Source organism: Pan paniscus, chromosome 1, assembly GCF_029289425.2.
Source record: "Pan paniscus chromosome 1, NHGRI_mPanPan1-v2.0_pri, whole genome shotgun sequence".
In the NCBI taxonomy this organism is placed as follows: domain Eukaryota; kingdom Metazoa; phylum Chordata; class Mammalia; order Primates; family Hominidae; genus Pan; species Pan paniscus.
The window spans coordinates 24,842,404-24,856,222 of record NC_073249.2 but is presented as its reverse complement, the minus strand read 5'-3'; the positions used below and the strand labels follow the sequence as shown (position 1 = coordinate 24,856,222).

The following is a 13,819-nucleotide window of genomic DNA, read 5'->3' as shown; positions in this document are numbered from 1 at the left end:
GTTAGGGAGAGAGAGGCATGGAGCCGGGGTGGTCCATTTTGTGATGGTGTGAGGAAGGGATGTAGCTATGCAAGGACTTAGAAGATGGTGGCATGGGAAGATCTGGTCACTCGGGGCTGCTGCTCAGGTGTGGAGGGCGTGGTGGCAGAAGGGCTGGGTCTCATTTTCCTGACCAGCGGCTCTCCTCCTACAGAGTCTAAGGGGCTCTTTATCCTTAAGGCTCAGCTTTGGAATTTGCCCAGCCCCATTCTTTTGTGGAGCCTGTTATGGGTAGCCCACAGCACAGACGGTCCCCACTCATGATGAGGGTGGACACTGCTCTTGAGACAATGATAAGCTACCCTGTGCAGGCTCTGAGGGTGAGAGTGCCAGGACAGGTCCTCTTCTTCTCTGGTTCTGAGGCTCCTCATCCCTAAATGGAGGAGGCTGGGTCACACACTTTTCCCAACTTATTGTAAGGCAGCTTCCTTCCTAAGATGAGTGTGTGCCAAGATGTGGGATGCCATGACTCATGATGGCTTCTCACACATGAAAAGGACCCATTGGTCATCACTCTGCCATTTTCCCACCAAGCCCCACTGGTCAGGGCCCAGCCTGGAGCCTGTGACAGTCCCTAGTATTGGGGGTTTGTGGTGGTTAACTTTGCATGTCAGTGTGACTTGGCTATGATGTCTAGATATGTGGCCAAACGTTATTCTGGATGTTTCTGTGAGGTTGTTTTTGGATGAGATTAATATTTAAATTGGTAAAGCAGATTGCCCTCCCTAACATAGGTGGGCCTCATCCAATCAGCTGAAGGTCCAGATAGAACAAAAGACCAACTTCCTCTGAGCAAGAGGGAATTCTGTCAGCAGATGGCCTTTGGACTTGAACCACGGCACTGGCTCCTTCCTAGGTTTCCAGCCTGCTGGCTGACTCTGCAGAATTGGGACTTCTCAGCCTCCATCATTGCATAAGCCAATTCCTTAAAACAGATCTTTTTCTGTGCATATATCTACACACATCCTGTTGGTTCTGTTTCTCTAGGGAACCCTGACCAATACAGAGATGAAATGGGGTGGAGTTAGGGCAAGACTCTGAGCCTCTCCAACCAGAGGCTCTGTGCTGGTTGGAAGTTCAACTTCCTCTCCTAGACTCTTGGTCATACGGGCATAAGCAGACCATTCATTTGATTGGGAGCCCTTAAAAGGCAGGACTCTGGTGCTAAGCCTGCTGTGTCCTGCCCTGCATGGCACCCTGTGTGGATGGATGCATTAATAAAGGTTCCTCACTCCCCCTTACAGAAGAGGGTGAGACTGCATGGCCCAATGGAGGAAGCACAAGGAAGAGAAATGGGGAAGGTGAGGACTGGCCCCAGGACTGCCCTCTTCAACCAGGTAGCCCTGGACATTGCTAACGACCTCTCATTCTTCTTGATTCTCCATTTGCAAAGTGGGTGTCACATCATTTCGGATATTATATACAGTGAACACAAAATCAAATAAAACATGTGAAAACCCTTTGGAAAGCTTCAGCTACTCCATGACGTCTGGCATTGTACTTTTTAGAAAAGGGAGTGGGTTGAGAGACCCTGAGTCTTTTTCTAGACCACTTGGTGATGGGAGCTGAGCAAGGACTTGAACAGGTGGGTGGTACCCATGTAGAGTCCCCAAGAGGCTTTTGAGTTTGGAGCCAGTGCCACTTGCTTCTTGGAGGCTCAGAGATGACTAAGCAAACACTTGCATGTAGCAGTTTAGAATCAGTGTACAGAGAGACTTTAGGACTCAAGGCTGTACTAGTTTCAGGCATAAAACTAGGACTAGATATAAGATGTATGTTATAACCAATAAAATCACTCTTATCTCTCATTTTTTTCCTCTCCAGTGGAGCTCTTTGTGCTTTAACAGGACCTTAGAAAGGGTCCCTAAAACTTGGGCTGTGGTTTGAAGACATTGCTCTTTTGGGGACAAGACAGAGGAAGTAAAAAGCAGAATTCTCTCTAAATTAGAATTGTATTCTGAGCGTGGGTTTGGGGGACTTACTGGAAGGTTTGGGGTGAGTATAAAAGCCTGCTTCCCTGGGGAGGTGTATATTTTGGGTCAGAAATGCTCGTTTGCATCTTTCATGCTAACATTCTCAGGTAGCACCAAAAGCCATTCCTTCCAGATCTTAGATGACAGCAGCAGTAGTTTCAGGTATTTTGCAAATGGAGTGTATTTGTTCCTTAGGGCAGCCTTAACAAATTACCACCAGGTGGGTGGCTTAAAACAATAGGAATTTATTCTCTCAAAGTTCTGAAGGCTAGAAGTCTGAAGACAGATGGGCCATGTTGCCTCCAAATGCTCTAAGGAAGAATCCTTCCTCACCTCTTCCCAGCTAATGGTGGCTCCTGGCAGCCCTTGATGTTCCTCGGCTGATAGCTGTGTCCCTCGAATTGCAGCCTCTGTCTTCACATGGCCTTCACTGTGTGGCTTTTTTTCTATCTCATAAAGATGGCCCCATCTTTTCTAATTACACCTGCAAAGACCCTATTTCTAAATAAGGTCACATTCTGAGGTTCCAGGTAGATGTGAATTTTGGGGGTCACTATTCAACACACAACATGGAGAAATCAAGAGAGAAAGGTCCATTCAAAGTGGCCCTAATGCAAATAGGAGTATGAGCACAGAACTGGGTGAGGGAGCTGTCCCTATTCAAAATTGGACCTGTAGTCAGAGTTTCTGGGAGATTTGGGGCATGTGCCCACTCATTAGAAAACTGCGCAGCTTTTCCCAGTGCCCAAATGCTCTCTGAGAGGGGTTAACCCAAATCTGTCCTCCAAGTCCCTGGGTATGACTTGCTAGGATTCATGATCTCTTTAAATATTGCCCCTGAACATTGAGTTTTCATTTGGGTGAATTTGCTACTGCTCAGAACGGACTTGAAAACTGTCAGCCCAGCACCTGTTCCTCAGTCTGCACAACTGACACTGGTTTCACACTGATCAACCTGTATCAGCAGTGGCCCCCTTGGTCATGTCCATGCAACTCCTTTTGTTAGAGTGAGAGACCACAAGCAGCAAACACCGTCCTGCAAGTCACGTAAGGGCTGCATCACCAATGGAATAGATGGGCTAAATGGCTTCATGCCACACTGTCTATTTTGGGGAGCTGCAGTTGGATGAATCCCGCACAGTTGGGATCCTGGCCAGCCCTGAGCCTCGACCTCCCCTCCCCCTGCTGTCTGTCTCACTCTCTGGCTTCCCCTGTGCAGGCCTTTCCATGCCTCACACCTGCCAAGCTTATTTCCTGCTTCTGGCATCTGCAGCATAATTTCCGTTTCTGGAAATTTCATCCCAGACCTTTCCATGTCTGGCTCCTGGACATTCAGTCCTCTCAGCTTAAAAGATACCTCGTCAGAGAGCCTTCCTTGATCACTTCCCTCTCTACTCCCAATTCTGTTTCTTCCTATCAGCTGTTTTATTTTCTTCACACAGTCTGCCATTTTCTGATGCTTTTCTTATCTATTTGTTAATTATCTCTTCTGCCCTTACCCTTGATTATAACTTCTGTGATGACAGGGACCTTCTCTTCTTTCTCACTCCTGTCCTAGAGAACCAAAAATGGTGCCAGGTACATCGTGGGTATCTAGTCAGTATTTTTTTTTGGCCTCTTCAGTAACCCAACATTTTCTTTTTACCCGTTCAAGTCACAGAGGGGCAGCACAGCGTGCTGGATGGAGCACTAACCAGTCAAAGACTCAGAGACCTGGGTCCAGTGTGGGTTGTCCCTCATTCATCATGCAAGGTAAAGTACATCATTCAAACACTGTGACTGGGTCTTGGTCTCCTGAACTGTATGCTAGGGGGAGATTCCGATCCAGTTCACAAGAGTTCTTATGCAGATCAAGTTATGTCAATAAGATAGTGCAGTACACATGCAAGGTAGTGAGGTCTCAACCATTTAAGAGCCTTCAGAAATAAGAGGAGCAAATGCAGGGAAGAGAAGGTCCCAGAGAAAACCAGCCTCTCCTAATGCTAAGCTCTCTGATGGGGCAGCCCTGGGGACTCATTAGCTAATGCACATTGACATTTCAATCGTTTCTTCATCTTCCAGGAAGGTTTTTTTTTTTTTTTTTTGCTATAGTACAGCATGGTTATTTTTAGCAAAATAATGATTTCAGACAAGTGAGATAACTTTTAATCTCCTAATTATAAATTCTGTGGACCCAAAGACAGAAGCATGAGATGCTTTATAGAGTGTTTCTATAGTTTCCCACCTCTTGAGGTGGGTCCACCCTGCTTCCCTGCTGGTGTTGAGGCTGGATGGAATCCAGGCAGTCTAGACTTAGGGCAGGCCCCAGCAGGACTGACCTTGCTGTAGTTCTTGGTGAGGCTCCGCGCAGTGAGCTTCCATGGATAGTTGCTTCATGGTCCTGTGGTTGGGGGAACAGGGAGGGGCAATAGGCTAGAGGGTTGGGGCAGCACCTTTTGGGCTGAACTTGCCTAAGCCTAGTGGGGGGTAGGGGTAGGGTTCAGTGTTCATAGAAACAGCTTAACTTCTAGCGTGTTCTCTGTTTGTAGCTGCCCTCCTTTCTGGACTTCTCGGTGGCTTCCTCTGGCTCTGCCTCTCCTGAAGCCTCCATCCAGGCTAGTACTCCACTAAGTTCTGATGTTTGCCCATGTATATTGCATTATCTTACTGATATACCTTGATCCTTCTCTCTCCCTCTGGTGCTGCATCTCCTGCAAGACCTCCAATTTTCTACCCCAGAGCCTCACCCTTGTCCCACTTTTTCAGGCAGGGCCGGGCCCCAGGCAGCGTAGAGGCAATCTGGCTTTCAAGGACCTCAGTTATGCCGCTTGGGGAAGAACAATAGCTCTTGCTTTGTTTCCACTGCTTTGCTGCCAACTTTTCTTACATTTTCTGTGATCACTTAAACCTCCATCTCAAAAGTCTGGTGAGAAAAAAAGCAGGGGAGATGCCTGATGAGGGAGGGTGAAATACAAAAATAGGGGTGGCTCCGAATATAAATCTGCAGATTTGACAACTTCGATGAAATGGGCCAATTCCTTGAAATCACAAACTGCCAAAGCTCATGTCATAGGAAATAGATAACTGGAATAGTCCTAAATCTATTAAATAAATTGAATTTGTAGTTTAAACCTTCCTAAAGAGAAAACTCAAGTTTTAGAAAAATATGTAAGTGAAAACCTCTGTGATCTTAGAAGTTCTTAGATTCAAAAGCGTTCATGGGTTGAATACCAAAATATGACCCATAAAAGAAAAACTGATAAATGGGATAAACTAGTTAAAATGAAAAATTTTTGCTCTGAGAAGCATACTGTCAAAAGTGAAATGACAAGCCACAGCATAGAAGACAATATTTGCAAATTACATATTTGACAAGGGACTTGTATCCAAAATTTATAAAGAACTCTCAAAGATCATCAGTAACAAAAAAACCAGCTAATTTTGTTTTAAAAGAGAAAATGATTTGGACACACATTTCATCAAAAAAGATGTACAGATGACAGCTAAGCCCATGAAAAGTGCTCAGCATCGTTAGTCACTGGAGGAATGCAAATTACAGTTGTAATGATACCTCGACACACCTACTGAAATGACTAAAAAACCAAAACTAGGCAAAAAACCCCCCAAAACTAAACTGACAGGACTTAGTTCTGGCTAGGGTGTGGAGTCATGGGAACACTCATGTTGCTTGTGGGAATGCAAAATAGTGCAGCCACTTTGGAAAACAGTTTTGTCAGTTTCTTATAAATTAAATCTACACTTACCACATGGACCAGCAATCCCCCTCCTATTTCTCCAAGGAAATTGAAAACTTATGTTTAGATAAAAGGCCTTGTGTAGATGTTTATAGCAGCTTTATTCATAATTGTCCAAATCTGGAAACAACCCAAATATCCTTTAACAGGTAGATAAATAAACCGTACTTCGTTTGTACAATGGAATACTACTTGGCAGTAAAAAGGAACAAACCATTGATATAGGCAACAGTGTGGCTTAAACTTAAACACATCGTGTATTTACATATGCTTATAAAAGAAAGCAGACTCAGAAGCCTACATACTGCATGATTCCATTTATGTGACTTTCTGTAGAAGGCAAAACTAGAGGGATGGAGAACAGATTAGTGGTTGCTGGGCAGGGGACGGGGTGAGACATGGCGGGGGGGGTGTTGCAGGAGGGAATTTTGGGGTGATAGAACTGTTCTGTGTCTTGATTTTGGAGGTGATCACATGACTGCATTTGTCAAAATTCACAGAACTTTTCACCAAAAAGAGTGAGTTTTACTGCATTAAATGTAAAAATGATTTTTAAAACAGGGGTGAGATATGAAATGATCTTGTCGTTGGTTTAGCAGTTAAAGTTCACCTAAAGTTCAGCAGTTAAACCTGTACTGTCAGTTGCAGGTCTGAAAGGTGCAATGGAGCATTGTAGGACACACACAGAGGCTGGTCTGTGCATTCAGCTGAATTAAACTATCTGGCCGTTCATCTGCCCATCCTTACATCGTTGTGTTTATCACACTCGCAGTCAGTCCATTGCTGATGCTAAGGCTTAGCTCTAGATAGAAGTCTGCCACATGCAAAGGATGATACTACACTGTGGGGCCCGTGGCTTCTATCCTCAGACAGGTCAGGAGGCTGAGACTGGGAATCTATTTATGAATTAGTGCTAAGTGGGGGGTAGCCTAACCCCTGCGTCCTCGGGGAAGCTTTGCTTTGTTTCCATGGGGACAGCTGTTCATTCTTCTGAATGTTTTCTGACCCCTTATTTACTTTTCTCTGTATGTCCTTGGAGGCAGAATAACGTAATGGTAACACTCAGGTTTTAGTGTTAGGCAGGCCTTGGTTTGGATCCTGGCACCAAAGAGTAATCGTGGGCAAGTAACTTAACTACGTTGGGCCTCAGTTTCTTCTTCTCTGAAATGGGACCAGTAATAGTGAGGTAGGTACTATTATTGGTTCCATTTAATCCTTTGGGTGGTCAGAGGATTAAATGATAAAAAGCATGTGCAGCATATAGCCCGGCAGCTGACATGGTGAGCAGACAATACATGAGAGCTGTTATTACAATCATCTTGATAGCCCTCATCACACTGTAGCACAGTGGCCTGTCTACATGGGGGTCTTCCCCTCTAGACTAGGAAGTTGGTGAGGACAGGCACCGATCTTGTTGATTTTTGGTCTCCAGTGGTTAGCCCATTGCCTGTGTATAAAGGATGCTGGCTGAATGTTAGGTGAATGGATGGATACATTAGCGAGTAGCCACTGGGTGTAGGGACGCTGAAAGCCTTTGTCCTCATGGGTGCACTGCCATCACATCATTGTGATGATGATGTGAAGGACCTCTTATCTCATGGAACTCAAAGGCATAAGCCACACTTCAGGCCTCTTTCCTCTGCGCCATCCTCTAGGTGAGGTGCTGAGGTGGGCCAAGGGAGGGGTCGCTGGCTCTCAGCCTGGCTGAACAGCCCCAGATCCCCTTTGGCTCCTCTCTGCTGCTTCAAGCTCCAGCTACTTTTGCTCTATTCAGTCTAGACCCACCTCCCTGCACTCAGGCAGAGACACAGGCCCTAGAGCAGGACTGGGGTTGGGGATTGTCCACAATGTGGGGGCTTGGCTCCCTTTCCTCCATGGGTGCCCAGTCTCTTTGTGGGGGGCCTATATGTGGGGCACTAACAGTTGTGGAGTTCTGCAGCTGTCCAGATACTTGCTTTCAGTGACTGTATCAAAATATAGTAAACCGTCTTTATAACTGTATAGATAATAGGTGCCAGGAAAACCGATGTCAGCCTTACAGGAGCTAGGAATGGTGAGCTCAGAGCTCTGGCCTTGGTCCTGCTTGGTCTACATTTATATCAGGGTAAATGTGGATGTGGGTATTGATGATACTGTGTTTATTAGGATTTATATAATAGTTGGGAGATAGGTCATGTCTCAAAAGATTGGACCAGTAGACCATATTGAATAGGGAGGAATTAACCAGGATAAATATTAGTTCCTGCTCTTAGGCCTCCAAATCCAGCAATGCTTGTGCAGAATGAGGTGGACTGAGTTTAACTGAAGCACATGAAAAGACCTAGGGCTTTTAGTTAATTCGAATTCACTATAAAGCCAGGAATGTGATATGGCCACAAAAAAGCTAATGCAATCAGATTGGATTAAAAGAAGCATAGACTATAGAACAGAGGAGGTGAGTGACATCTCTACTGTCTGTGCCAGCCACCCTCACCTTGAATCAAGTGTTTAGTACTGACAGTACTTTACACACTTTAGAATGGACATTTACAACCTGAAACATCCGTGGCGGACAATCAGGATGATGAGGCAGCTTAGCGCCAGTTTATGTAAACAATGGTTGGAGAGATTTAGCTTGAAGAGGAAAGATTTGCTGGGGTCCCTGGAGCTGACAGTACTTAAAGGGGTTCTTTGTGGAGGAGGGATTTGACCCATGCTATGTGCTTCTAATGCAGTGCTGTCTGATAGCACTTTCTGTGGTGATGGGGATGTTTTATATCTGTGCTGTGTAATAGCTACTAGATAGATAAGGTTGTTGAACAACTTAAATATATCTATGAACTGAATTTTTAATTTAATTTTAATTAATTAAAAGTTTAAGCTTTAATAGCTGCGTGTGGCTAGAGGCTACCGTAGTGGAGAGGATAGCTCTAGAGGGCAAATGAAAGAATAGGCTGGGGTCAGCAGATTTTTTTCTATAAAAGGCAAAATAGTAAATATTTTGGGTTTTGTGAGCCTTACAGCCTGTAACTACTACTCAACCCTGCCGTTGTGCAAAAGCAGTATCGATAAAAGAATGAATGCTACTATATTCCAATAAACCTTTATGGATACTGAAATTTGAACTTTAATATAAGCTTCACATGCCACAAAATATTCTCCTTTTTGGTTTATTTCAAGTATTTAAAAAAATGTTAAAAACATGAAACCCCATCTCCACTAAAAATATAAAAAATTTTTTTTTTGTATTTGTATTTTTTTTTGTACATGGTGGCACACGCCTGTAATCCTAGCTACTCGAGAAGCTGAGGCAGGAGAATTGCTTGAGCCCGGGAGATGGAGGTTGCAGTGAGCCAAGATCTCACCACTGCATTCCAGCCTGGCTGACAGAGTGAGACTCTGTCTCAAAACAAAAACAAAAACAAAAACTAAAAAACAAACCAAAACATTCTTAGCTCACGGGTTGAACAAAAATGGGTAGCAGGCTGGATTTGGCCTTCAGGCTGTAGTTTGCTTACCCTGGCTTAGGCTGTGGGTGGAAGCTTCAGGGAGTCATATATTATAGTTTAATAAGGAAAGCAATGATTAATTAGAGGTAGCCAGAAATGGAATGAGCATCTTCAGTAAGTGGTGAGTTTCTTGTTACTGAAGCGTTTAAGTACAGGCTGGATAATTATCTGGCAAGGGATGATATAGAAATGTGTTGGTTTAATACAAGTTATACTGGAATTTTCTTCAAATTCTGTAGGAGGATTGAAATCAGGATGACATATGACTGCTTTAAAATTCTACTTGCTTTGTAGAGGGAAGTTGTTTTCTCTCACTTAATGCTTACTCTCAGCCCCATGTTGCTGGATTGGGGACATTTGGGGGTGGGAAGCTGGCTTCCTTGCTTCAGCAATTCTACCAAATGTTCAGGGACCCCTGGGATGTGCCTTCCTGGGGAATTGGTTATGTCTGTTTATTTTATTTTCCTTTTTTTCTCCTGCCTCAGCCTCCTAGATAGCTGAGATTACAGGTGCATGCCACTACACCCAGCTAATTTTTGTATTTTTAGTAGAGACGGGATTTCACCATGTTGGCCAGGCTGGTCTAGAATTCCTGACTTCAGGTGATCCAACCGCCTCGGCCTCTGAAAGTGCTGGGATTACAGGCGGTCATGTCTGTTTATTTTCAAAAGCAGAGACTTTACTGGGAGCACCCAAGGCTTCCACACCCTAAGAAAGGACACTCCCCTGGCCAAATCCCACCTTGTTCTATTATTTATTCCTTCTGTTGCAGACAAGGTAGCTGTGGTGAGGATGTGGGCTTGTGAACCTTCACCTGTCAGTTAGGTCCTTCTGTGGAGGGCCATGCCTCATTCTGTGACTGGAAAAGGTCCTCTCCAGCATTCTTTCCTCCAGGGCTATCGGGAAAGTGTTGTTCTCTGGGGAGTTCTGAGTCTTCATCCAAAATGAACTGTAGGACTGAAGTCCAAAGGACTGTGCTTTGAAGTGCTGACTGCCCAGGAGCTGACCGTCCAGGCTTGTGGACATGTAGACATTTGGTTATTTCTATTACTGTCAACTCTACTGCCTTGTTTTTCTCTTTTCCTTCTCACCTGACTTCTGTCTGTTTCACTTCCAATCACCTTTCATTTCCAAGCACAAATAAAAAATAAATAGCTCTTCCTGGAAGGAAAGGGGCTAAAAGTCGTGGTTTGAAGTTTTAAATTTTTTGTGCTTTTATCTAAATCCAAACCTGCCCTCAGCACAGTAGACTTTCTTTACATCTTTGTAGGGCACAGATACTTAAAAAAACTTACTGGGGACAATTTTAAGTGTACACAGTAGACAGAAGAATATAATCAACCCCATGTGCTTATTGCCAGCTTCGACAGTGACCAGCTGCTGGCCAATCTCATGCCATCTACAGCCTCTTCCTTTCTGTTGTGTTATTTGGAAGCAAATCCACAGAAGCTTTGGACATGGTGTGTTGACTCGTGTGCACTAACACCTCAAATCTCTGTATTCTGTTTCAGATAATTGCCTTTGATGAGTTAAGGACGGATTTTAAGAGCCCCATAGACCAGTGCAACCCTGTTCATGCGGTAAGTAGCGGGTACTGGTGAGGGGAAGGTGCTGTCACCCCAGGCTACCCAGGGCGTGGGAAGGAGGGCGAGAATGTGAATGATTTGAATGCGTAAAGAACATGCTCGCCCTCACTGTGCCTCTCTACCTGGCTCAAGGTTGTGGAGGAGCCTTCTCATTCTTGAAGTGTGCTGAGGTCTTGAGATATGTTGCAAATCAGATGTGACTATCCCAGTAACCCAGGGGAATAGTCTACTGTGCTGTGGCCCTTGAGTCCTCAAAGCCTGATGCTCGTGTGTTTTGGTTACTCATCCTTAAACAAGGAAAGAGGCTCCATGTTGGCCAGCATGTTTGCAGGCATGTGAGCACCCTGAGTGGATGTCCGTGCTGCCCTCTCCACCTGGGCACCAAGTGGAGACGTGGAGGGTGGGTTAATGCACAAAGTCCCTGGCGCCATCCATCACCCAGAAAGCATTCATCTCAGGTGGTTCTGTGGGCCTGAGATCAGCTCACCTCTGCCTGGAGGATTTGGTGCAGTCTGATTGTCCTGGTCTGGGTTTGGGTCGTGAAAGGTCACCTGCCCCAGCATGCGTGGTGCCTGGCATCTTCCTGCTTGTCTGGCTTGGCAGGCCCTACATGCTGCCCTTCCCCTGTGCCCTGGCTGTGCCTCCGACTGGGAGCTTCTGAATGGATGCTGGGTGGGGACAGGTGTTTTGGCTGTTTGTTTCCCTGGTCAGTGTAGTCCATGTCCCGGAGCCAGAGACCAACCCTGTATGTGGACAGAGCCTTTTCCAAACTTACTCCCTACCTGCACTTCTGAGTTCAAAGGGTGGTGCACACACAGTTCATTCAAGTGTGTTTCTCAATCCAAATTCACTGGTTCTGTGTTTAGTTGAAGTTCCTTCCAGGCCATGGTTTCCAGCGCTAAGGCAACTTTTTGCCTCTTTGAGTAGCTTCGTTGACCTTTTCAGCCAGAAGTTGTGGAGAGAACAACAGGCTCTGCTAGCGTGATACCGTCTTAGCTTGGAATGTTTATGGCGTCATTCAGCAGGGACAAAGAGGTCTCTTCTCCTTAGCTGCAGGCCCTATGAAGAAGGATATGCTTTTAGGGAGGTACCAAAAGACCATATGGAAGAACCAGGATTCAGTGTCCCTTTCTATAGAGTTATTACTGGAGTTGTCATTTTTTTGAGTTTTTATTATGTGCTAGGAACTTTATATACATAATCTGTAATCCTCACAATAATGCTATGAGACAAGCATCATTAACCCAATTTATAAACCACAAAATGGACTCGTTTGTACAGGGATTTATAGCTCATGAGTGCTGCAGCTAGGACTTGAACCCAGGCTTGCCTGTCTCCAAAGTCTCTCATCCTGCCATCTACCCTGTGTTGCCTCTTTAAGAGACCTGATTTTATAATATCTGAGGCCCGCTTTGGCGTCATATTTTTTGATTCCATGAAATAGAGACGAATTCTTTCAAAGCAAATTTTAATGCAAGTTTAAAGAACCTGCAAGATCCACTTGAAAACTTGCTGTATTTCATGAACTTATAACTATTAAAATCCATTTTGTTTCCATCTACCAGCCTCACCATGCATCTGGGATAATTTGGATCTGTCAGGCCTGAAAGATTTCACTCTGGGTCTCATGTCTTTCTGGATGTTTTTGTGTTTGGCACCAACATTACACGCCTGGCCTGTCAATATCTACCAGGTGCAGTGAGCGGCTCTAGTCTGAGAGACACCTTCATTTAGGAATGCCAGGGAAGACAAGAACCTACTTTCCTTCCTTCTAATTGTTTGGGCTCAAATTAATAGGCAGCTCACTTAGAACACCCAGAGCTTTCTTGTCTGATTCCAGGGCAAATGCTAGGGAAAGAATTTGTCCTACTGCTCAATTCTATCATGCAAATTCCATGCTGGGTTGCAGGTGATTGGTGAAACCATGAAATATTTTTGTGGAACCCTTTCCATCTCACCATGGCAAAGAATAAGGAAATTTAGACAGAATAAAGAAAATCAGGACTAGTATATGCTCTCCGGGAGCTTCTGTGAAAGGCCAGTGCAGGAATAGAATTTGCACATAGTAGGTGCTCCATGGCTATTTGTCGATTAAACAATGGGTGAATATTGAAGTGGTGGCATAGAAGTTAAATCTCAATTCACTTTTTTTTACTCCTGTTATTAAAGGCATACTTCTAATTAGTAAACTGATTAATTAAGGAGCCTGGGCCCTATGAAGCTCATGGACAGAATAAAGACTCTAGGTGCCCCATGGGGAAAAGACTCTTGTCTCAGATTAAAAACAAAAACAAAAACAAATAAAAACCCTAAATGGAAGACTGCTAGACACATTTTCCCAGTTCTTATGCTGTTACTCCCTGGCAGGAAGTTAAATGCTTCAGATGCCTCATTTAACTCTTCTGCGAGGTCTTAGACCTCTATAGAGCCCCCAAAGCAGCATTTCAGACTCAGGTGGCTTAAAAAAGCTACTTCACTGATTGGTGACTCCAGCCCTGGAAGGACTTGTGTGTCACAAATAATTGCTGATCCATATGATGCGTCTCTCAATGAGGGCATGAGGCCCATTTGGATTTAAGATGCCCTGAAGCTCTCAATATCGTTGGACCCTCTGGGATGGAAAGGAGGAGGAATGCTCGGTTTTACTCCTCGTTTCTCATGTTTTCCCTTCCTTTTACCAGCTGGGCATTCAGTATTACTTTAAAGTAATGGTAGATGTTGTCCTTCAGGGGCTCTGGCTTGCTGGAGAAGGAGCTAGTGCGTGTCTTGTAGCATTCCCTTTCGTGCGTGTGTGCACATAAGTATGTGTGTTTGTGTGTGTACACATGTGAGGAGGATGCAGTGTGTCTTTCCAGCCATGTGGACACTAATTTGTCCTGATGTGGGCTTCTTCCTCTGGGCTTACAGGATGCGCAGGAATCACTATATTTATGATTTAATTAGGGAAATGAAGTGTCCCAGCCACCTGTCCTTTCCAGAGCCACGAGGAATCTCATTAC

General features: G+C 44.7%; 1 protein-coding gene across 5 annotated transcripts in view; it reads left to right on the top strand.

Annotated features, from left to right (window-relative positions):
- Positions 1-13,819, top strand: part of CNIH3 (cornichon family AMPA receptor auxiliary protein 3) — a 343,860-nt gene that overhangs the window by 236,568 nt on the left and 93,473 nt on the right. For all 5 annotated transcript variants that reach the window (XM_034947662.3, XM_055107644.2, XM_055107643.2 and 2 more), the window contains one exon: positions 10,746-10,814. In XM_034947662.3, coding sequence (XP_034803553.1) covers positions 10,746-10,814 — 69 coding nt within the window. The remainder of the gene's footprint in view (positions 1-10,745; positions 10,815-13,819) is intronic.